The following is a 24499-nucleotide window of genomic DNA, read 5'->3' as shown; positions in this document are numbered from 1 at the left end:
TTCCACAATGAGACAGACAATGGCAACACACACACGCACGCACGCACGCACGCACACACACACACACAGAGGTTAAATGTCCTGGAAACGCACACACTAATAATTGAGAGCAGGAGAAGTGGGGAAGAGACGGACGGGCAGATCTCTTGCCAAAGTGTTTAGTCTGTAAACACGAGTCTGCTGCTGCTTTTCAATTTGTTGTTAAGTGACCTACAAAAGAAATCTGATTGTGTGGATGAAAATCCACCCTCGAAAAGCTACTGGACTTTGTCTGAAGATCATGTCTCCAACCGCTCGATGTCTCGGAGAAGACGGTGGCTCCTCCTCTGGGGTGATGTGCGAGGAGGTGGAGGAGGGACAGGACACTCAGGGGGAGGGGTTTCTGTGTCCATGGAGTGAGGATGAGGAGGAGGAGGCTGAGGAGGAAGAGGAGCAGGAGGGCTGGAACTGCGAGGGACTGGTCTTTCCCTGAGTCTGATAGTTGCTGTGTTTCCCACGGTGTCCAACCATCGCTGCTATGGGCGACTGTCGAGCGAACAGGACGCCTGAGGAGCAAACCGTACAGTGAGTGTAAGTCTGACCTCTGACCTCACACTGTCCTCCCATCATACTCTCTATGCAGCCAGTGATGAGTGCAGTGTGAATGCCTACTGTCTTATTTTACATTTAAACTCAAGATTGAATTTTTACATATAAAACATAATCCATAATGTCACACAGCTTTTTTTAAAATTGCACTGTAATAAAGGGCAGCAAATTGATAGTTCAGGTTTTTTGAAGTATGTGCAGACTACGGAAGAAGATAAGGGCCACGTGATTCAATTCTGCAATTAATGTCAAAATTGGAAAAAATCTGAATTTCTGAATTCAATCTCAAAAGTTGGACTTTTTTTTTTTCCTCTTTCCAAATGTCTCCATTTATGCCCATCCATGCTAAAATGGATCTAGCAGCTTTGTCAAATTACCCCATACATGCAGGGTTGATGTTTATGGCAGAAGAGCATATGTATTTTTAAGCATGGTTTAAACATCATCCACTCACCAAATAAAATCTATTCATGCTTATAACTAGGATATCTTTAGAATATGTTCACCACATTTCCTCCCAAACTGGAAATGGAAGATTGTTTGTGAACCACTCACTCCTTGCACCAAACTCCATAGAGAAGATCAGCTATTTTAACCTCACAGCACACAGGAATTGTTGTTCAAATGTGCTATTTTTGTGACTTCAGTTTTTAAAGTCCTGTGTACAGATTTGAACCAAGCTTAACAAACAAGGTAGAAGGAGTCCAGCAGCTCCTCTGTCCTTGTGGGCTTAAGATTAGGACTTTGCAGAGATCGGCGACTTCAAAAATCCTGAACTATAAATTTAAGGACTCATAAATACATAATTAGTGTAACCTAATAATATTTATTTAAATACTATACATGCTTCATGTTTCAGCATAGTAAAGAGTAAAGTGAGTGTGAGCCTGTGGCAGCACTGACACTGACATGAACAGCTCGTGTTAAAACAGAGGCAGTACATAACTTCGATTCACAGGCTACCTACTCGCGCGCACGCACACACACACGCACACGCAGACGCACACACACACACACACAGTCTCTCTCGGCAGGCACATAAGATAATAAGCCCCATCGACCTCAAATCCACAGGCCCAATTTTGAGATATTTAACTTTTTTAACTATATTGGACTGCCACTTCATTACGATGGATTTTATAGCAAAGACATCAAATTGCGTAGAGGACTAAGCACCAGGGTGCTGCTATAACTTATTGAATTTCCTGCCTGCAATTACATCAGCAAACGGCCCCTCTATTTACCTGTGTAGACAACTCCATTTATTTCTATTGACATGTTGATGCTGCTAATGCCGTTGGTAGACAGGTTCAATGCGGTCTCTTGTCTATCATCTGTCAAGAGAGGAGGCAGAGAGCGAGTGAGAGAAAAACTCAATATGAGCATTTAGAAAGGGAACAGAAGAAGCAAGAGGAGTATTGGTGATAATTCAGAGAGTGACAGGATAAGGAGAGACGTATTAAAGAGTTGTGGGGAGGAAGAGCTGTCAAAAGAGGTTACTGACATTTGTATGCGTGAGTTGCGGATGAATCCTATCGCAGCACACAGTTGGAGGGCTCGAATAAAATGTGACAGGTTGCGAAATAACAGAAATGTCTCAAGGAAAAACGGACCAACGCCGCACACAGAGTCAGCGCAGCGAGCCGCCGCAATATCAAACCGTGTGTAAACACACATTTATCCATCTAAGTGCATCTGGTGGGGACAAATAATAGTGTTTATATGTAATCTTTAAATGACAGTGTTTAGAAGTGAGAGCTCGGCCCAGACGGCCAGCGTGGGAATTAACCTGAGAATGATTCTCACTCATTTCTCCATCAAGTATCAAGTGCAAAGCCTGCTATTATGACTAATACGAGAGAGGCAGCGATGCAGACAGAAATGATATCACACTTGAGCAGATAGGCCCCTTATTCTTCCTTTACCCTCTATCATTAAGTCATGTATGTGACTTATGGCTTGTCACGAGCCGCGCTGGCTGCGGCCAAAGCCTCGGCCAGACGAGCTGATTCCACCCGTGGTGGTGAAGGAGCTCTGTCTTCATAACATCTGTGGAGCTCAGCTTCAAATGACACATGTTATATGATGAACTATGTGCACATTAGTGGTTCACAGTGAGATCTCGCGCAGACGATGCCATCGGGTGTTTTTTTTTTTGTCCTGAAATCCACAGGGAAATGTTACATTTGTGCAGGTAAAAAAAAAAATGTGTGTTTCACAGGCAAGGTCAAGACACTTTTATTTATAGAGCACAAAGGCAAGGCGGTGTATGGAAACATTTAAAAAATGCATTTAGAAGCAACACACAGAGAGAGAATTGTGAGAAATCAATAAGAAGTAATAAAACCATAAGAAATTGTTAAAATTTGTCATGAAGCATTTTAAGGTTTAAGAAGAATGAAAGTGTGGCGAGAAGGAAAAAATATTTTGGCTGCCTATAACAATTATTAAAAGTACATACCTGAGCCTTTACTTTCTTACTAAAGTAAATAAGTTGAGGTCCATTGTGTAAAATTTAGATCAAATTATTTGATAGAATTTTAATTAAATTCTATCTAATAATTAAAATAAATTATTTAATTAAAAATAAATTTAATTGCATGAATAGTTGTTTTTCATGAGTCAGTTCTGTGGAGGCCGCCATTTTGGACCAGCACATTACATTACAGTAGCCCTCAATGGACAAACTGAACTTTGACTTTAGATGCTAACTAAAGGCAACGTAGATTCTCCAACACACTTGGAAGAGAAGGCTTTGGTGAGCGCTATTCATATGCAACATCTTACACACTGTACCTTTAAGTCGTCTTTTTACACAAATATCTGTACTTCTAAAGTAGGTCACTTCATCTAGCTGTAAACTAGTCTCTGGATCTCTGGAAAAGACATGATAGCTCACTGACCATCACTTTTGTTTTGGTCTGGCGTGTGCTCAACAATTGCATATAGAACCTTGAAGTAAGTGAAGGAATATTTAGGAAATAAAGAACTGCTACACTTTTTCGATTGATTTTTTTTATGACTAATGACTTCACATATTGAAGTCCTGCTTTAGCTCAGAGAAAGCACACACCAGCACCACACAGGTCGACGTCTCACCTCTGTTGTTGAGTTTGATATTGAGGGGCAGCTGCGTGGCCATGGCCAGCAGGTTCTGCTGCAGGGCGTGCTGCATGATCCTGTGCTGCTCCTCTGCCATCATCATCATCTTCTTCTCCGGCGGTTCGCCGCTCTCCAGCTTCTCTCTGAGCTGCTCCAGAGCCACCGCCTGCATGGCAGCGGCTGCCTGAGCCGCCGCCGCTGCCTGAGCCGCCTGCGCGACCACAGCAGATCCGTGGTGGCCACTGGGAGACATGGGGAGGCCCATTCGGCTGGGCAGGCAGCCGGCCATCATGGAGTCCTCTGGAGAGAAGAAGACCATCAGTCAACTGTGTGTAACATTCTTCTGATCTATATTTGTTGTATTTACTTTGGGTTAGGGTAAACCCCTTTGAGTGTTTTTGTCAACGTAGTCAAAAATGACCATCAGGCAAAGAAAAAAAATTGCCATAGGAAATAAATGGAAAACAACTTTATTGTGTTTGTTTAAAAGAGGGCAAACAATCCGCCCCCCCACACACACATTTCTTTCTCGTGGTGTCATGAACCACACCTTGAAGATAATTTTCAGTCATCTGATCGTAGCCTAAAGCTTTTTTTTGTCCCTTGCAGTTACACATATCAGCAAAGTAGAAGCTACAACCGCACAGTTTCTTATTGTTTCATACAATATTGTGATGATTTACGGCTTTTGAGTTGCTTTTCCTTGTTTCTGCACCAAACCTTTGATTTTATTAATTTTTTTACTTGAAATGCAGAGATAGAGTAGCAAGTAGCTTAAGCGTAATGCCACTGTAACAGACTTCTCAATCTAAACTGGAACTCGAGGTACATTATGAATGATTATCATTATGTGATTTACGTTTTTAATAGAAAATAAAGTTAAATAACTACTGTGGCAATATTTAAAATACAAAAAAGGCAATACAACACCACCACATTTCAGTAAATGAAGTATATTGTAATATCCTGTAATAAACATGTTTTTTTTCTTCATTAAAAACATTTAATGAATTGTTTTAATGCTGCATGAACCATCAGCTATTTTGCTTGGTTTCTTTGCTACATATAACAAACCGACCGATTTTGAGGTTTCGAAAAAAACACAGATCAACATTTTTTTCCCTATCATTTTCTGATATTTTCTAGTCGATAAACCCCCCAAACATAAATGAAAAATAATCATTAGTTGCAGCCCAGGCATATGTTTGAACAAGGTAAAGATAATAGAGATAAAGAACACTGTGTTGATGTCTCCATGTCACGCGACACACATCATCACTCAGTTGCTTTTCTTCCTCGAAGACCTTTGCGTGCATTAGTGTATTTGGGAAACTGGCCACACCGATATGAGGAAGTCCTGCAAGATGTTTCCTCTTTCGGGGTAATGACCATATACCATATACCCACAAGTTACATGTGTGTGAATGGATGCAAATAGGGCACCTATTGTGAAATCATGCCAACACACTGACTTCTGCTTAAGTTGCTGGTAATCATGCAACAGTTTCTCAAAGAAAAAGGAAAAAAGATATGTGTAACACATCATGTGAAATCTTTTGGTTTTGTATTTATAAAGGAGGAAATGGCTCACAGTGACAGAAAAGAAGGATTTTGTTTATTTAGGATGTGGCCTGCTGATTGCACCATGAATATGTCTGGATTGCTATAATTACCCAGCTTCCCCTTGCATCATGCTGCATGCTTGTATTTGTGAAAACACGCGACTTATATTGCAAACTTTACGGAGAAAAATTCCAATGATATAAAAGAAGAGTATTTTCTCGTATCCTCCAACATGCATGAAGGATTTTCATGTAAACTTGTGCTCTCTTGTGCTATATCAGGGCCACTTGATTTTGAAGGCGAGGCCTCAGGTTTGCAGATACAGTGACCTTTTCAATCATTTCTTAAAAGGAGACCTGAAGACGGACTGTGTGAGGTACTTCGTCAGTATCGTACATGGACGGTGTATAGGGGCGATTTGGGCGATGCACGACCAACTAGGAGAAAGAGAATTTTCTGCCCTAACCAATTCCAAAGATCCTTAGTACTAATATTCCTTTCAACCGTCTCTGCCAACAAAAGTAGTTATTATCAGTGTTCTAGACATATGGGTCACCTTAATTATTATCAGAAAAAAATGCCTCCCCACCCCCCTGAAATTTTCTTCAGGATCTGCCACTGGTATCGTACATACGTGTGGGGGGAGAGCAGGAAAACAAATTTTAGCCACTTAACAGAAGGCTCACCTAATAAAATCTGTCAACTTTAAGTGCACGTTATCTTAAGAATTTGCTCGGCCGCTTATCTCTCCACATCCAACAGGAAACTGAAGTTTGTGTCATTTTCTAAACGGCTAACTCCCCTTCACCAAAGCACTTAGAGAAAATCAGCGATTTTACATCACAGCACACAGTGGTTGTTGATCCACTGTTGCCTCCGTCAATCAGTTGTTTCTTTTTGTGATTTCAGTGTTTGAAATTCTTTGTTTGTATTTTAGCCAAGTGACAAAACATGAGCAAATATAGCAGCAGCAGCAGCAGCTCCTCTTTGCCTATAAGCTTTATTTATGGACTCTGGTGCAGGCGACGAATGAGTTATTTACAAAAATAAACAAACTTTGTTCACTGGTTGAAATTTGTTTTGTTTTTTACTGTTGTTGGCAGTCATGTTTCACTACCTGTGTGTAATAAACTGACAATGTATTATAATAACCTCAATCAACCACATTTAAAACCCATTTTTACAGACTTGTCTGCATGTGATGTGTTTTTGATTATTCATTATTTTATCTTTTTATCTTCTCTTTTATGTGTCGCTATTTTATAAATTGTGTACCGTATGACTTTCACAGTATTTACTTGCCTTTACATTATCTTAGATTTTTATCTGTATTATGGACATTTGGTGACGTGGATGCAGATTGTCCACTAAGCAAGAAGTCTGCATTGGTGTGAAAATGAAGCGCTAATTAACACAGATTTGAACAAAAAAGAAAAGATTTCATTGTCAACTGCTTCATCATTCCTTACTGTGGGGTCTTCATAAAAAAAATGGTTGAGATCTGATTACAGGTAAGAGCAAATTCTGCTGTGATAAATTAAGCACACAGCAATTACTGATCAGGTGAAATGATTTGATTTTTTTTACATTTTGCTGCTTTCAGGGTTTTTCCTGTTTTTTTTTTACACCAATGTGGCAAAGGCTGGAGAACCTGGGTGATGGTGAGCGGTGTGCAAAGTGTGTGAGCCCACGTTTAGAGAGTTGTGTATTAAGTGAGAAATCATGATTTGACCAATGAAAATCTGTTAAATTTTACACCAAGATGGATCAAAAATGTTATTATTATTATTATTTTTTTTTAAATACCATTATATATTATTTATAATTTGTTTATTTTAATTTACCTATTCTTTAATAGGTTATACCTCAATATCTTCACTAACTTAGTTACACCTGGTTGGAGCAAAAAATAAATAAATAAAGTAAATTCACATGTGCTGCAATTATAAACAATGAAAGAAACGTGCACAGAGGGGTGATATAGAGTCACTACAATATTCAACCAAGCGGCAGCCAAAATCACCAGGCGGCCCGTCTTTGCCTTAAACAGGCAGAGAAAACCCTGGCTTTGATTCATCAGTTTCAGTTAAGATACAATAAATAAAACTTCCTGAACAAGTTTCATGTTAAAAGCCTCCCAGGAAAAACATCATCAGACCCCCTTAAAGGCTGCTGCTCTTAATTGGTTAATAAAGAAAAGAAATGGTGGCATGTTCAATTTCTAAACATTAAGAGTTTGCATCAACAGTAAAACAAAATGAGGAAATGATCAGAAAACAGTGAGGATTCTCACCACAGCATTGTTGAACCACACTCATATTTACCTGAGAAATGAAAATGTACTTTTGGGCTCAGCTGTTTAAATACCGATATAAATGGTAAAACGTACCCTTTTTGATCACAGGCACCTGTGCCATATGGCCACTGTTGTGAGTGAGCGTAGGTAGATGGGACATCTGCATTTTTGGGGAGGACAGGAGGGTGGGTGTGCCCACAGGAGAGTAGTTGAAAATGGCTGAGCCGTAGCTCTGTCGACGGCCTTCCCGCCGGTTGCTGTCGATAGCTGCCTGAAGCTCACCGGGGGAGCTGAGTCCCCGCTTTGCACATTCATACGGGTAGAGGTACTTCATATACCTGCAGGAAAGAAGAAGAAGTAGAAGGAGATCAATGAAATTAATTCAATAATTAATTCACGTTTGCAGGGTGGTGACACTATTAAAAAAAAAAACACTCAAACATTATAGTAAAATAAGGGATTAATATGTGATAAATAATTTGTTGATCATAGCTGCACAATATGGTCAAATTAATAATATTTTGACAGATATTGCAATTGCAAAATGCTCATTGGAACCCTTTACCCTTCATCTTAATTGTATTTTTAAATAATATAGCCTGATTTGGAAAGTCTGACATTTTGTGGTGCCTGTCAACAAATAAAGGCACAATTACAGTGCATTTCACTTTGGACATTGCATTGATATTTATATCAGTGCATTTAAAGTTATAATGTCAATAAACAGTTTCCTGAGCAGTTAATATTCTGAATCACTGTCCAATAGGAGCTTGGTTGCAGGTGACAGAGTTCATATTCTTTTGGGTGATGTCATGACTGGTTTCCACTTGGTTTTCACTATTTGGCAAGACCCTGTACTTCTACTCATCCAGTTTAACAAAGAGTTACCACTCTTTATTAATAACAGAAAGGATAAAAAAAAAAAAAAAAAACATAAGAAGAGAAAACATGGTGAGTATGGTGACTAACCTGTCTAGGAGTGCACGTACTGTTTATGTGGGCTCACTATTTGGCAAACAACTCACACATACGTAATCAGTTATCTGTTGTTGTTTTTTCTAAGGCATTAGCCAAAAATTATCCAATCTATACAATCTACAATCTTCTCAAAATGACATCTTGTTTTCTCTACAAACCAAAATTATTATTTTTTTGTTACTTGGAGCAAAGAAACCAGAAAATATTCACATAGAACTTTTATTTATTAAAATACAACACTCAACACAATTTAGTCATCAATCAATCGTTGCAGCCCTGATTCTAACTAAATGAATACATGAAATAATGCGTGACATGAGAACACATCGTCAGGTTTTTCCGTCGCCTCACGCGAGTCACGTGCTTCAGAGAATAAAGTCGGGATTAATAGGAGCAGATTGTCACTTCTGACAGCAACAATCAGCGCGTGTGCACGCGGAGAAGTAACCAGGTTATAGTTCACTTTCCACCAGTACGCTGATTTTTTAAACATCGTGTACATGACAAAGCCTGTTTCCATAATTGGAGTGAGGAATTGTGCAAACCTAATTTTGCATGTAGACGTCCACATGAAGACCACTGTTATCTCTGACATGTACTCGCGCATATACCCACATCATGATGTAAATGAATAAGACAGGATCAACACAGGGTCTTCTATTCCTGATATTGTTCAAATCAGTCGCGGCCAATAATAAGTTAAATGAGGTTGATGTTCCATTACGCATGTACAGGAGGATTCAGAGTAACAAGGTGAATGCAAAGACATAGATGGAAGAAGCTGTAAACATAACTCCATGAACATCAATGGATCATTCAATTTCAACTCTATTTAAACAGTACAAACGTAATAATAAATACTTATTGATTATATACCAAATAGCTGATGATTAATAACCATGCTGATTGTTATGCATTATCATATTTCACGCTATACTCATTACACATGTAGGAAATAATGACATGACCTTTATTAATGCTTGAATAATTACCTAATAGTTACCTCCATCAACTTACATCGCAACTCGGAAGATGGACCTGAGAGTGATGTTAGCCCCGAGTTCACCATGTTCCAGGTTTAGTTTGGGCTAGCCATTGTTAGCTATACAGCTTGACGTGGTATTTTGCACAACGCGAAAGAGTAGCGACATGTCTACACTTTAAAATGATACAGTACTATGTGTACGATTGATTTACTGGGAAACAAATACAACAAAAGTGCTTTTAATGGTTAAAGTGTTTTCGTGTTAACCCTTTAACACCAAGCGGATCACAGACGACACGTTTGTGCAAGTGCCGTAATTACGATTATTATTTATTACCGTAATTAAGCACGGTTTATGCTATTGGGAAAATTCAGCATCTTTGTCACCAGAAAAGGGGAAAAGTGGGAAAAGTGCCTGTACATAGTTTCCATTTTTTGGCCTGTTTTTGGACAAAAAAACCCCCCCAAAAATATTTTAAATATGTTTTATACTGTTCAGAAGTCAAATTTAACGTACACAATCTGGTGTTCATATACAACTACAGTGTAAGTTGTAAATAGCTGCCAGCTATTGAAAGTTGTTCCGTTCTTTTGCCCATTTTATGGTTAAAATAAGCAAAAGTGGTCCAGACGGACATTTTGAGGCTGATGTGTTAAAGGGTTAAAAAGCCACCGTCCTTGCAAAGTTCCGACTACAAATGGAATGCAGAACTGGTTTCAATTAAAATTGTCACACATTTTAACCACATTTAAAAAACAAACAAACAAAAACAAAGTTTGGTCAAAGAAAAAGAAGATTGCATACAACATTAAATCCACATCAGTCATATGAGTTTTCATTGATCTGGACAGAAGTAACACAGTGAACATCAGACTCATGATCAGGGTGAATAACACTCCCTTTTAATCATTACAGTTACAGAGACCAGGGTCTGTCAACAGGACACAGGTGCAGAGCCACACATTTGAATATGTGACACCTTAAATATGAACACATGAAAACATAAGTGTTCTTCTGATGACAGAGTTTGAATTTCCGCATTAAAAATCCATTGTTATATGGTATTTTTTTTAAGCATAATAAAGTTTATGTGATAATTCCACAATGTATTGAAATGAAATGGTTCATACAGAATAAGAATAAGAGAATAAGAATAAAATGTGAGTATGATGATCAGACTGTTGCTGTGTTAAGATCAATGAAAGTTGTTCAAATGTTGTGCTGTATGCACAATGGGATTTCTTATTGTAAATCTGTAGCCTGCAAATGTCTTTTATATACAAAAACTCTGGTTTACAAACTCCAGTTTCCAGTCAGAAAATTCTGTTTCACAGTGAGATAAAGGGGCAAACATATCCTTCAGGCCAGATCCTGTTCAACACTATCATTAAACTGACTCACAGCAGAGTGGATGCAGTATGACTGGACTTTTTATCTGTCTGCACCAAGTCTGTGTCACGTTTTAGTCCCAACAGGTGAATTAAAGCAGCACAGCACTAGTTTCAATCACTAATTACAATTAAAAACACTACGTATATTCATGTTGGGTGAGCATGGTTGTGTGAGCAGTGAGTCCAGGTTATCTAGGGTTATCATCTGTGCTTGTACTCACTGTGTTCGCAGAGTGAAAGCTGCACTGGTAATGGAGGTAGGGAGGTTAAGACCTTTGGTGATCTCGCGCCATATTTTCTTATTGATGACTTCCACTAAGCCGCCCTTTTCTGTGACGAGCTTGTAGAGCATGTAGAGATCCAATACCTGCTTGGCCATGATAGGAATCCGATTCACTGGAGTCCCTGCAGAAAGCAAACACAATATCCACAATCAATTCCATTAACTTTGGTTCCTCTCATCAATAGGCTTCTGCACCTTCTTATAAAGCCAATTTATCTCGAGCCAGTCAAATGTCTGACAGCTCGGTTAACGTCAGGAAATCTCAAGTCTCACAGAAAAGTTTCCCCCCCGTGTCTCACTGTCCACTGACTGGAATTCACAGCCTTCATTAGAAGTGTATTATTCACAGGAATTTATTAGATAATCTATATTGAGCTATTGAGGAAAACGGAAAATTACCTTCCTCACATCCTTACTGTGTGTAAACACACAACAGTATGAAATTTTTTGTATGAATGTGTTTGTATATATATATATACGTATATATATATATATACAAACACGTATATAAACATAGATATATACAGTGGTATGTAAAATCTTTGGGCACCCCTGTAAATTTTCATGATTTTCCTTTATAAATCATGGGTCGTTTGAATAAGAAATGTCAGTTAAATATATCATATAGGAGACAAAGAGTGATATTTGAGAAGTGAAATAAAGTTTATATGATTTACAGAAAGTGTGCAAGAATTATTTAAACAAAATTAAACGTGCACCACAAAAGAAAAATGTTGTGCATCCTCCTTTTGCAGAAATAACAGCCTTTAAACTCTTCCTATAGCTTCCAATTAGAGTCTGGATTCTGGCAGAAGGTATTTTGGACCATTCTTCTTTACAAAACATCTCAAGTTCAGTCAGGTTTGATGGTTTCTGAGCATGGACAGTCCACTTTAAATCACACCACATATTTTCAATAATATTCAGGTCTGGGGACTGAGATGGTCATTCCAGAATGTTGTATTTGTTCCTCTGCATGAATGCCTTAGTAGATTTTGAGCAGTGTTTAAGGTCGTTGTCTTGTTGAAACTTCAGTTTTGTCACTTGATTCCTGGACATTGTTCTCCAGAATCTGCTGATATTGAGTGGAATCCATGAGACCCTCAACTTTAACAAGATTCCCAGTCCCTGCACTGGCCACACAGCCCCACAGCATGATGGAACCACCACCACATTTTACTGTAGGTAGCAAGTGTTTTTTTTTTTGCAGGTATTGGAGTATTTGGAGCCTTACCTATATCCTATACAGTGATTTTGACCAGCTAATCCCTAATATACTGTATACATATAGATATACATATATATACAATATGTATGTGTGTCTTTGTACATACCAAAAAAACAGTGACATAGGGAGTGAACACATTTTGTCTGGTTCTCACAACTCTAAAGGGTTTCTTCAGGGTTAAGACCTGAATTTAGGGTCCACCGTGTCCTGAGTATGAATGTGTGTGATAAATAAACCTGCATTGCATTGTTTTCTGTTGTACTGTAAAATCAGATTATGCTTAAAGTGCATAAAATTAAAGAAATTGTCATCAAAGTGTCACATAAATCAGCCTTAAAATTCCACAAAAACTCTGTAAAAGTGTGAGGTCACCTTATGTTAAAGACTGCCAACCTGGCCCTTATTAACAAAATAAAAGGGCTCGGATAATAATTTGTATTTGCAACTTAATGTTAAGCAATAAAGAGAGAACGAGCAGCTCTTTGTGAGGACTCCAAAGTGGTTGACCCTGAGATAATTAACCTGCATTTTGCTGATAGAGTTCCATTGTGGCCATCGGATTTACCATAATAGCGATCAATAGCTGCAGAAATATAGTGCAAACAACAGCAGTGGGGCCTATACAGCGAGGAGGGGTGGGAGGGGGTGAGCAGCGCTCTGAAGTATCGTCTGAGGTGGTAAAACCACATCAATTAAGGCCAGTAATTACGGCTTCATTTTGTGGTGCTGGCATGTGAACGGATGAGACACTATTAAAACAAAGGATTGATGTTCTTCTCTCCTCACAAAGACAAATGGCAGCACTAAGTCTGAAGCTGCAGCGGAGAGGACGCGAGCTGGGAATGAACGAGGTTTGACAAAAGGCGTGAGTGATGATGTTCAATTCAAATCATGTTCAATTATCTTACATTGAGTGAATAAATGTTGAGAGCGAGGACTCATCCTGTAAAGCTGCAGGAAACAGAATCACGAGAAAAAAGAAAAGCAGTTGATTCACAATTTGGGATTGCACCATAAACACGGAATTGTTGCGTCATATGTCTAAGGCCTTTATGAGGCCCGAAGTTGAATTTGATTTGCCCCCCCCCACACCATCTCAGAGTAGCCAGTGCTTGACTAGTATTGATACAAATATAACTCCATGAATTGCGTTAATTATACTTGTGTCATCTTCACCAAACCAGTGTCATCACTCTTGTTTTTAAACGTCAGAGGGCAACTCCTAATATGGACATCCTGGGGGTCTTCAGTCTTTTTTTGTCTGGCTTTTTTTTGTCTTCTTCCTCACAAAATACAATGTTTTTAATACTTTTTGCTAAGCTGTGTTTTATATAGTTGGTGAAAATTCTACATATATATATAAATATTTTTTTTTTCATCAGATTGCCTATAGGTTGTGCTGAAAAAAAGATAAAAGACACACAATTTTATAGCCTCCGTATATATTTTAAAGGTGTCATATGTAAGAATGTGGCCAAAAACTGTTACTACATTCAAATTCAAAATACCAAGGTCTTTTAGGTTTCGTTTTCTGACGTAACTGGCAACCCGTGATTGCTCGGCAGCTAAGACTATACTGAAAGCAATGATTGGTAGGTGGCGCCACATGCCAAAACATGATTTCAAAACATAAACATGATTTGCAGTCTGCAAAATATATTTTTTAATGCAAATATTTTGTCTGTACTGTTGTTGTTGGTGAGTTCAGTTTGTTATATGAACATTATTCCTGAGTCTCTGTGACATATTAGGAGGATTTTATGGCCAGTTGCTGTAGATGTATTACATAATGCACCTTTAACATAGTAATGGAAAAAAGCAGCTTAAATGCTCCGTGTTTTAAGGGTATATGACTTTGGTTTTTAAATCTTCAACTACAAAATAAAACCAAATTACTTATATCTATATAACTAAATATCTAGATTTTAAAACATGTTCATTCTCTCCACACAATGTTGGCAGCAGCTTCGTTCACTCAGCAAACACGAGCGTCCTCTTTCACTCTGAACTGCCCTGTGATTGGTCACAGCCTCCTGTGACGGGACAGAATTAGCCGCGTGGCTATAAACGGAGCCCAGAGGAGGTGCGTGAGTGTCGTTCGCTCTCTCAGATCAGTTGATTTACATAATGATGAAAGGTTCGTATGGAATTATCGATCAATAAATCCTGCCTACTGTACCTTTAATAGGAAGTAACTGGTCTGCATGAGTCTTGATGACCACTAAATATGCTTTACACTGAGGTTTTGCCTTTCACATGCTCGTGTCATCTAATGTATGAGGCATTAACTGTATATGCAGCACCTTTTCTATCACACATCACTCACACATTCACACCAGGGTGCCAGCGCAGCAGCAAAAAGGAGACAAAATCTTCTCCTACCGACTAAGCAACAGCAGCTGACGTCAACATCCAACACTGTCTGTTTTTTTTGTTTTTTTTCACACAATCAGGAGGTTGAAAATAGAGAAACTAAAGAGGCTTTAATGAAAACAAAAAGGTATCAAGGAAATAAAGCAGGAGGCAAGACGTGAAACACAAACTCGAAGCAACCTAACAGCGTGAACTGAAACAAACGAACCAATGAAGACACAGGGGAACAAAGAGACTAATGTGCTAGTGAGGAATAATCAGACACAGGTCAAACCAATAAGACAATCAAGAAGGAAGACAAAGACGGGAAAACTAGAAAATAAGACAAGAAAAACGAGAAAAAGGGGACCAAAAAACACCAGAGAGTAAAGAATAGAGAAAGAACAACTAAAAGTCCAAATTGAATACTGTCCAAACAAAAAGCAGAAAATATTTCCTCTGCTGATTAGAAGGTTTACAAAGACACTGCAGTGGTGAAGGAAAAGTATACGCGACCTAATTCAATGTACATTTTATTTTTATTTTTGAAATTCTTATTTTTGAAAAAATCCAGAAGACAGGCAGAAGGAGAACTATATCATTTTATACGTGAAGTGTTTCCATTGCGTCATATTTAAACGCTTTTCTCTGTGCAGACGTAACTTTTGCTGTGGTTTGCAGAAAAAGTTAAATGACTATTTTGTTTTTCGGGGAGAAGAGGTTGTTAATTAAGGGACAGTAAAGGAGAAGTGCTTTATACTTCTTTTGTGTCTTCCCTTTGTGCGTAAATACTGAATAGAGCAACTGTCTTTACAGTGACAGTTGATTATTTTCTCCATTAGTTTGTAAAATGCTTGCAAAATACTGAAAGAATTTGATCCGTGTTTTACCAAACCTCAAAAATGATGATGTTCTCAAAAGAAAGATTTGTTCTAGGAAGCAAAGAAACCAAATGAATTCTAGTTAATTCATCCTGTGATGTGCGACATTTAAACAGACTTTAACAGTATGCATATGTGTCTAAAGCTAAACAAAGCCTCCCGCTACAGCTCGTCTTTATCACTTCTGATTATGGCCGAGTGGAAAAAACGGCTCCTGTATCCACGCTGATCTATAAAACTATTATTTTGTTGAGGACACAATAGCCAACCAAACAAGGATTGAGGTAATAAATAAAAGTCTCAGCCTTTGTCTGACAGAATCTGAGGAGAGGCAAGCCTCTTAAAACAAGATTTATGTGCTTTCAATACTGAGGGTGATGTATTTGTCTCTCTGATTCCCTGAAAGAGATATAAGGAATAAAAGAGTGAGGACAGAGACCTTTGTCAGCACAAAATATCTAATCAGGCCATGTTTCATTATGACAATGAGTAATGGTGGACAGGGTGGAAGAAATCCACTTTGCACAACCGTCGCACGGTCGTGTCCAGTTAATCCTTCAGCTGCAAAGAGAAGAGGGAGTTTGTAATTGGAACAATGTGGAGCATCAGGGGCTCTAGTAGCGCAATAATCATCTTTATGCTTGGCTTCATCGCTGACGTGTTCACTTTGCGCCCGAGCCAATAATGGGATGAGAATTTCTCCTCCTCATTGACTTTGCTCTTTTAACCCATGAAATGAACAATTAATGCAGCGTCACAAGGCAAACCAACGGTTTATCGGCTCCAGTTCAACTCCCTGCATGAAGACAGGGCAGAAGGTGCGATCGCCCAAGAGTTTGACAACAGAACGAGAGGTTTCAGAGACTTTAAAGGGGAAGTAAGTAGTTTATAGTGCCATCTAGAGGAGAGGCTGAAATGTACAACAAAGAACTGCTCCTCTGCTCACCCCCTCCCTTCCCTGAGCGCTACGGTATCCTCAGCTGGTCAAATGTCGTCCTCGTCGTCTTTCTCCATGTCAGCAGATGAGGTTCGTGAGGTGAGGGAGAGGGCGAGCTACCGCGGCCGTAGCAGACGAAGCGGAGAGAGAGGAGGCGGGACTTCCGCTACTAGTAAAGAGACACTTGATTTGTTCTCTCACGTTTGTCCTTACAGGCTCCGGTAGAAACATGGCGTCTCGCTGCTAACAGTGGCTATGCAACCGCGGCCCGCGACCATGTTATTTTACATGACTTTTTGAAACACTACGAAAATGAAACAAAAACTATTATACAGCGACTAGACAATGCAGGAGCACATAATATGTATAAAAAAGTGGATTTTGGGTTATATAAACCCATAAATACTACATATTGTACCTTTAATTGTCCTGATGATATTCAGGACAATTAAAGTCTGCATCAGACTTGCATTTTACAAAACAGCACCTGAAACATTTTGATCCACTGAATCCAGAAGACTTTCTGGCTTCTGGATCTGTACGCTCTCATTCATCCAGGTCATTGTTATCCAAAACCCACTGAGTCTGTAGCAACAGTAACGGATTTTCCGGGCATGTCACATAGGTCTATAATTCGCATTCCAGCAGCATTCGTGGACTCGTTCCTCCAGCTCTGGCCATCACGCTTTCAGCCCGAGTTATGATCCCCTTTCAGAGTGACCTCTGGTTTTCGCCAGTCCCTGACTAGTTTTTCACTCTCTCCAAACTTTCTTTCTGCTGCTCGATTACTGCTTTTGGTCGCATACTTATAATTTGCAGGTTCAATTCTGCAGTATAGCTTTTCCTTTTTTGTGGCATTTTGTCTGTGTTGTCTCCGTCTTTATGGTTTAGCCGTGTCATTTTTTTGGTGGTGCAATAGCATCGCTCAATTGACAAGTGTGGACGGTGCCCTCTTGTGGTCATATATGACATAACGTATATTTTGATATAGAAACTTATAAGTCACTTATAAGTCGCTTCTAAGGTCGCATGCCCAGCCAAACGACAAAAAAAATGACTTATAGTCCATAAAATATAGTATTTGAAAAATTAAGAAGCCTTGAATGAAAGGGCAAATATCTTCAAGAAGAACTTCAAATCCAGTTGCGACCGACTCAATGGGTTTTGGATCTGTCTTTACTTTGCTTATCGCTGATCCTGGTCTGTCACTTAAACATAGCTGGTCTGTCACTTAAACTTCTTAAAGTGGAACTATGCAGGATGTTTTCCCCTTAATTGAACAACTTCAGAGTCATTGTGATGGTTAAACGTCTAACCCTAACCCGACAGCTTTATCCTCCACATAAGGGTCGTGAAGCTGCTGGTGCCAATCCCAGCTAACATAGGGTGAAAGATGAGCCCATCGCAGAATATTTTATCTTATCTTATACCTTAAATTAATACAAATACAGTGCATTCAACTGCCATCAAACCCCAAGAAGACCAAGAACACTGCAGGCAGCAGTGTAACGATGACACTTTGCCTGCACTATGTGTAAAGACAGAAAACATAAAAGCAAAGCCATTTCCACTGAGAAAGCAGGCTGTAGAAGCCAAGTGAAGAGGAATATTTAGTGTCACAGCGATCGAAGACTCAGTCATTTTCTTTTTTTTAAACTCTAAAGTAGCCTTTTCTTCTACCACACAGTATTCTTAAGTAATTATGTCTGGACAAAAGTTGACTTGTTTGAGGGGGGAAAAAAAGTGCTGATGGCAGTCCTCAGAGATAATAATCAATTAATAAGCACAACCCCAGGGCAACGGTAAATCACCTGGGGTATTTATCAAAACACAAAAGAGGCCATCACAGCCATTGTCTGCTCTGTGTTTGATGGAATCTCTCACTGAGGATAACGTGTCTCTCTGCTTTCAGGTTGCTGAGACCGTTTGCTGCAGGATCCTCTGAGAATGTGTCACTAACATCCTGTGCTTACACGGGAAGGGAAAAAGATTCCTGTACTTATGATCAGAGTTTGACCAAAAGAAGACAGTGTGTAAAACTGCAGCTGAATATCCTTCACTTCACGCTTTCCTTCCAGAAACTGTGTCGCCGTCAGTTAACCCTAAAACTTGAAAAGATGTTTAGTTTGTCCATTGTGGACAAACCTGACCCAGCTCATTCTTGGGTTATGAAAAAAACAACAATTCATACAATATGTGTGTATTGTGTGAATATATACATACTATATTGAAATATTGAAATTTTGACAAAAGCTGCTAAAACATTAATTTTATTTCATCCAAAAGTTCGGTTGACGGTTTATTTATATGACGACCTGTGTCATAAATGAGTTTATATTGTAATTTAAAAACATATGGGTGAGACAAAATTCAAATGGAAAGGCTGGTAAGATCATAATTTTATATTTATTAACGTTTAAGCAATTTCCAACATCATAACCCTAACCCTAACAACTTATAATGTAATGCATTTAAAGTCATCGCACACAAACATCCATACCCTAACCTTAACCATCACAGCTCGTGCCCTTCCCCTTAACCTTAACCTAAACTCAATACTAACCCTAACCCTTAAATCAAGTCTTAACCCTGAAAAGCTCGTTAAAGTTGTGTCCCCACAAGATCAAGATGTCCTCATAAACATAGGTTGTAACGTTTTTTTGGGTTCTTACAAATATAAAATGCACACGCACGCGTACGCACGCGCACGCACACACACGCACAGTAGCCTGAGGCAGATGTTTTGTCTCTTGCCTCCCACGGTCCTGAAGACCAGACATAGACATGTGAGCTAAGAGAAGAACAGACACGGTGGATCAGAAGAGGAACAAGTCAAACCAGTAATCAACTGTGGCTGACAAATCTTTTCTCAACATGTCTTGCTTTTTTTTTGTGATGAAGCAAGACAACGTGCTATTACTCAACACAGTCTTTAACACATTAAAGTCTAAAAGCAAAAGTAGTGTATATCGAAATGTTACCACCTAATAAAAGGCTCACTTTATAAAACATATACCAGCTAAAGTCTATGCTAAGAATCATTCATGCTCATTCTCCCACACTAAATTCACACATTTTGTAGGGAGAACAGGTATTGTACTGGACAGTAATCCAACATCTCATAATATCTCACTTACTCCCCTAACTACAGCAATGTGTAACTTTACTGTAGTTTTCAAATGGCCGTACAAGTATAGTGTATAGTGCTGTTTTGATCATTTTCAGGTAGTGTCACCGAGTTCTGAACTTTTGTTGCGTTGGAAAACACTGAGAGAATAAACTGTCATAATGAAAACATGACAAAGCCATTTCTTGTTCATAAACGATGGTGTCAAGACTTCTTTTTGATGACACTGACAGTTCCATTGACATGAAAACTTGCTTTTGAGGAATGGACTATCCATTTTGAGCAAGTGAAATGCTTTTGCAGGTTATCCTCTAGGTTTTGCAGTTTGCACCAATTGTTTTGAGAAATGCACTGACTGCTGTGCAAATGTTAATAGTGATGTGAGAGAAGCACCAAAGCGACTGAGAAAAAACTGTAACTGTCAGGTAGATGAATGATCTGAGCAAAGGTGAATACAGATACAAATTAGTAACAAATTTGTGTTTTTTTGCATTTGATCAGGGTCATTTGGGTAGTTTGTGTTGTCATTATGATTTACAAAGAGTAAACAGTTGTTCGTGGTTGGTTTCAGCCAACCACTAACCATGAGTGAAAGAAAAGTTTTTGTGTTATCATTCATATTCCAAGAAATCATAAATTCAATCAGGGTATGTAAACTCATGAACACGACTGTAGTGTGTGCATCATGTATAAAGGAGTGGCCAAAGGCTGAAAACGGACACCGTGAGCTGTACAGTGAAAGGTCAACACCATCAACACATCTCTAAAAGTCTGTTTTTCTCTCACATGACTTATAACTCTCTGTCTCCTCAACACACACTGCCTCTGGAGGATAATACACACACATACTGTATATTAACTGATGAACACAGATCACTTGGTGTGACGACCATGTAAAACACTGAAGAGCATGTAACAGAAGAGACCTGAAGAGAGCAGTTGAAAGATCGCCTGCCTGCAGCGCAGCCGCATTCCACTCTGAGTTTTGACAGCGAGTTAGAAAAATGTAAAAATGATGCGTGTGATGTCACTGTGCACTGACATATCTGTAAGCGACATTGTGATTTCTTTAGGCAAAAAGAAGAAAGACAAAACGCTATATTGCAAAATAGTTATTAAATTCAATATTAGGGTTACGCATCTCTCCATTATAGGATGACTGAATGCACATGGGCTTCAATTTTATTCAGGAGTGATGTTTATTCATATGAAATGATTCTGTTCAATTCATTATTATCAAAATTAAAATGATCTTATCTACTTTTTCTAAAGTAGCAATGGGGGATTTGCTGCCTTGCTCAGGGGCACCCCAGCCCTTGGCCCTGCCCAGATTTGAACCACCATGTTACTGATGCAAGCCCAATTCCTTTTCTCTCAGACATGACCTACCCACATTTCACTAATGGCAGAAATTAGATCAAAAAGGAGATGGAAAAATGACTTGTTTTTTTGTGTTATGTCTATGAAGGTTCATGGCAACTGGATTTGCTTGAGCTAAGTGGATGACATTTCACAAAACTCCAGTATTGAGCATCTGAAGGCTGGAAACCTGTCTAAGGAGCCGTTTTGTGAAAACAATGCAGGTCGTTTGCCCTCTGACCCACTTTCAAGTTGTTAGTTTCATCAAGGGGTCGAGGTGTAAATGAGGGTGTTCTAGGTCGTCTGAGACAGAGTCTGCTGTTGCAAATCCCCTGTTATGTGTCGCAGAGCATGAGGAGCCAGTGATTGAGCTAGCTACATATTTAGCATTTCTTGACCACAGACTCAGAAAAACTAAACAGGAAGGAACATCACAGCAGCTTCATCAAACTGCTTCATATCTCCAACTCTAAGCAGATAGAACTTGGCTCCAACCATAAACAGAGTTTTAGAAAATCTATAAATTACTCAATTCCAAGCGACGATAGATAAAATACGCTCATCTTCACCTTTGTCTAAAGCAAGAGTGGCCAAATGTACACTGAATCAATCCTAATTGTGACTACTGTGGAACAGCAGCAGCCACATTATCGCACAAGTTTTGGTTCTGTCTCCTCTCCAGCTTCCCGACTCTTGAGGAAATCCGTGATGTAGATTTTTTCCCCCCTGTTTTTGTGATTTCTATAGTACATTTTGAAATGGTGCAATGGGGGTAATTTGTTGGATGGGAATCTAATAAACTGACAGGAAAAGCCTCAGTATTGCTGTTGGTGGAGGACGTTTAACCCTCCTCACTGTATGGCTATAGCATTTCCTGGTCAGTGCAGAATGACAGTAATGTCCTGGAGGAACATTGATTAGGATGTTTGGAGGAGTCCAGTCTGATCACAGTTGTCAGAGGCGAGCAGTGGAGATAGGCCGCTGCTGATCTGCCTCGCACTGACAATGTCTCCCTACACTAAGTCCAAAATCAATCTCTAATTGAGCGCTCCAACAACAATCTATACTGTCTCGAAAACCCAAGTGGCCACCCAACTCCATCATTACTTCATCAAAGTGAGCTTTCCTGCAGATGTCACTGCAGCACACGGCGCTGTAGTCCAGTACTGCAGGCCTCAACTTTCACTTTCCACTCAGTCAATCCACCTCAAACTGAACAATGATTTAAATTATTTAGATGCCATTTTATGCCAGTAATCAAATAATAACTTGTTGGATACATTCCTCGTTGTACTTACTATGTAAATCATATTTTGAAGCTTTATTCTGCAAATATTACAGACCTAGGTGACACTATGATATTTTATATTCAACTGCATACAAGAAAAGAGGTCTTGTAAACCAAATGTGAAGAATACACATAAATGGAAACAAAATTGTGCAAAATTGGTAAAAGTGGAAAATCAAACGATTGAATATTAGAAAAATATTCATATATATATGTGAATATCTAATAAATAAATGCAAAAGAAAAAAGTAAAAGTGAATTATAATCCTCATCCGGTGATTCTTAATAAATCTGAACTGTTTTAAAACATCAGTAGTTTGAGAAATTTTAAATTTTCCTTTTTACTTGTCATGTTTTTTTGTTTGTTTTATGGTTTTATGAAGTTGAAGAAAAAACTTTTCTTCACAGATTCTCTCTTTACAAACCGTGAACATTATAAATTAAAGAAGAAAATAGCATATAATGTGTTGTGTACTTAAAACATCTTGAATACTAAAGCAATGCTGTGTTGCATATTTGAGCTTTAATGATTTATTCAAAAATGGTTCCCAGATTATGACTATTCCATTCTTATAGTTTGAGTTTTCCTCAGGTATAACACAGTTTATATGTATATTACATTTGAAATAATGCTTGTTATATAATGGCTAGTAGAAACAGAAGCATTATTTCCTTACATTGCACAAGCAGGAAACCTTTTGTGGTTAAAACAGTTGACAAAATAATCCAAATGGTGGCTCGTGTTTGTTGTTCAAATCCACGCAGAACGAAACGGACAAAAAAAAGGGTCTGTTTTTCTCTCATTTAAAAGTCATTGTATTGCGAGTCAAGGACAGTCAGGTGAGAACATTGTGTACAGAGCGAGGAATTCAGAAAAACAAAAACATGACACAGTAACCTTGTGCTCCCTAAAAATAGCCAGTCATTGTACCTGCCAGTGGCTTTTATCCTCTGCTGGGTGGTCGACTTCCTCACATTATGCACGGCTCTAAACACAGATCTATGTTTGCCAATCAAACCAGCAGCTGTCAACACAATCCTCACTTTGGGAAAACAAACTGTATGTGGCCAATAAAATCTGACAATGTATTATATTGTGAGGAGCCTGTGAATGTCAGGGTGGTGGCCTCAACAACAGTTGCCTTCCTCCATCTGAACTGTGCATGATGGGACAATAACGGCGCTGTTCCATTATACAGTTCTAGCATTACTCGACTATACTTGACTCGACCCGATGTGGGCGGGGTCATCATAACACGGCTGTGTGAAAATGACGTGATGTCATTTCATATGCGGCACACAAAGAAACACACACACTAGTGACTGCAGTTGTTTTCCGTGTACTGCTCAGCTCGCTTGGAACCTCGTCAGAGCGGGCACCAAAAAAAAAGCACCAGGTACCAGGAATTAGCACTAATAAAAGAACAGAGTAGAGCTGAACTGAGACATGCTAGACTGTATTAGGGAAAAGTGGCATAAGGGATATTATCACTCATCGTCATAAAAAGCACTTTACAGTGACTTAAAGGTGCCATATGTAAGATTAGATGTTACTACATTCAAATTCAAAATACAGAGGTCTTTTAGGTTTCGTTTTCTGACGTAACTGGCAACCCGTGGTTGCTCGGCAGCTGAGACTCTATTGACTGCAATGATTGGTAGACGGCCGTAGGTGGCGCCACATGCCAAAACATGATTTGCAGTCTGCAAAATATTTTTTTTAATGCAAATATTTTTCCTGAGTCTCTGTGACATATTAGGAGGATTTTATGGCCAGTTGCTTTAGATTTATTACATAATGCACCTTTAATCGTGGTGGATTTCTGCTGAATTTTAACCCTTTAACACGTAAGACTCATTTTACACATTTTAACCATAAAAGGGCCAGAAAATTATTCTGTAAGTAAGTGCTTTCGCCCATTTTTCCAGAATAGCTCTCAATATCTGACAGTTATTTACAATTTACTGCACGTAAAATTAGAAAAATAAAAAGGTTTATTAAAAACAACACTGTAGTTGTAAATTAACACCAGATTTTGTGTGTTAAATTTGAAATTTGAACAGTATAACACATTATTATTTAAAATAATATTGGAAATGGAAATTATGTACACGCATTTTCTCCACTTTTTCCCTTTCG

General features: G+C 38.8%; 1 protein-coding gene across 1 annotated transcript in view; it reads right to left on the bottom strand.

Moving 5' to 3' along the window:
• Positions 1–366: 366 nt before the first annotated feature.
• arid3c (AT rich interactive domain 3C (BRIGHT-like)) overlaps positions 367–24499 on the bottom strand; it is a gene marked incomplete at both ends in the record, with an annotated part of 83199 nt that continues 59066 nt past the window's right edge. Inside the window, 5 exons of the mRNA XM_083886539.1 lie at positions 367–545; positions 1833–1922; positions 3688–3990; positions 7643–7887; positions 11126–11309. Coding sequence (XP_083742665.1) covers positions 367–545; positions 1833–1922; positions 3688–3990; positions 7643–7887; positions 11126–11309 — 1001 coding nt within the window. The remainder of the gene's footprint in view (positions 546–1832; positions 1923–3687; positions 3991–7642; positions 7888–11125; positions 11310–24499) is intronic.

This window comes from Microchirus variegatus (assembly GCF_963457635.1).
Source record: "Microchirus variegatus genome assembly, chromosome: 3".
NCBI classification, from domain to species: domain Eukaryota; kingdom Metazoa; phylum Chordata; class Actinopteri; order Pleuronectiformes; family Soleidae; genus Microchirus; species Microchirus variegatus.
The sequence above is the reverse complement of the archived record's forward strand: the minus strand, read 5'-3'. Positions and strand labels throughout refer to the sequence as shown.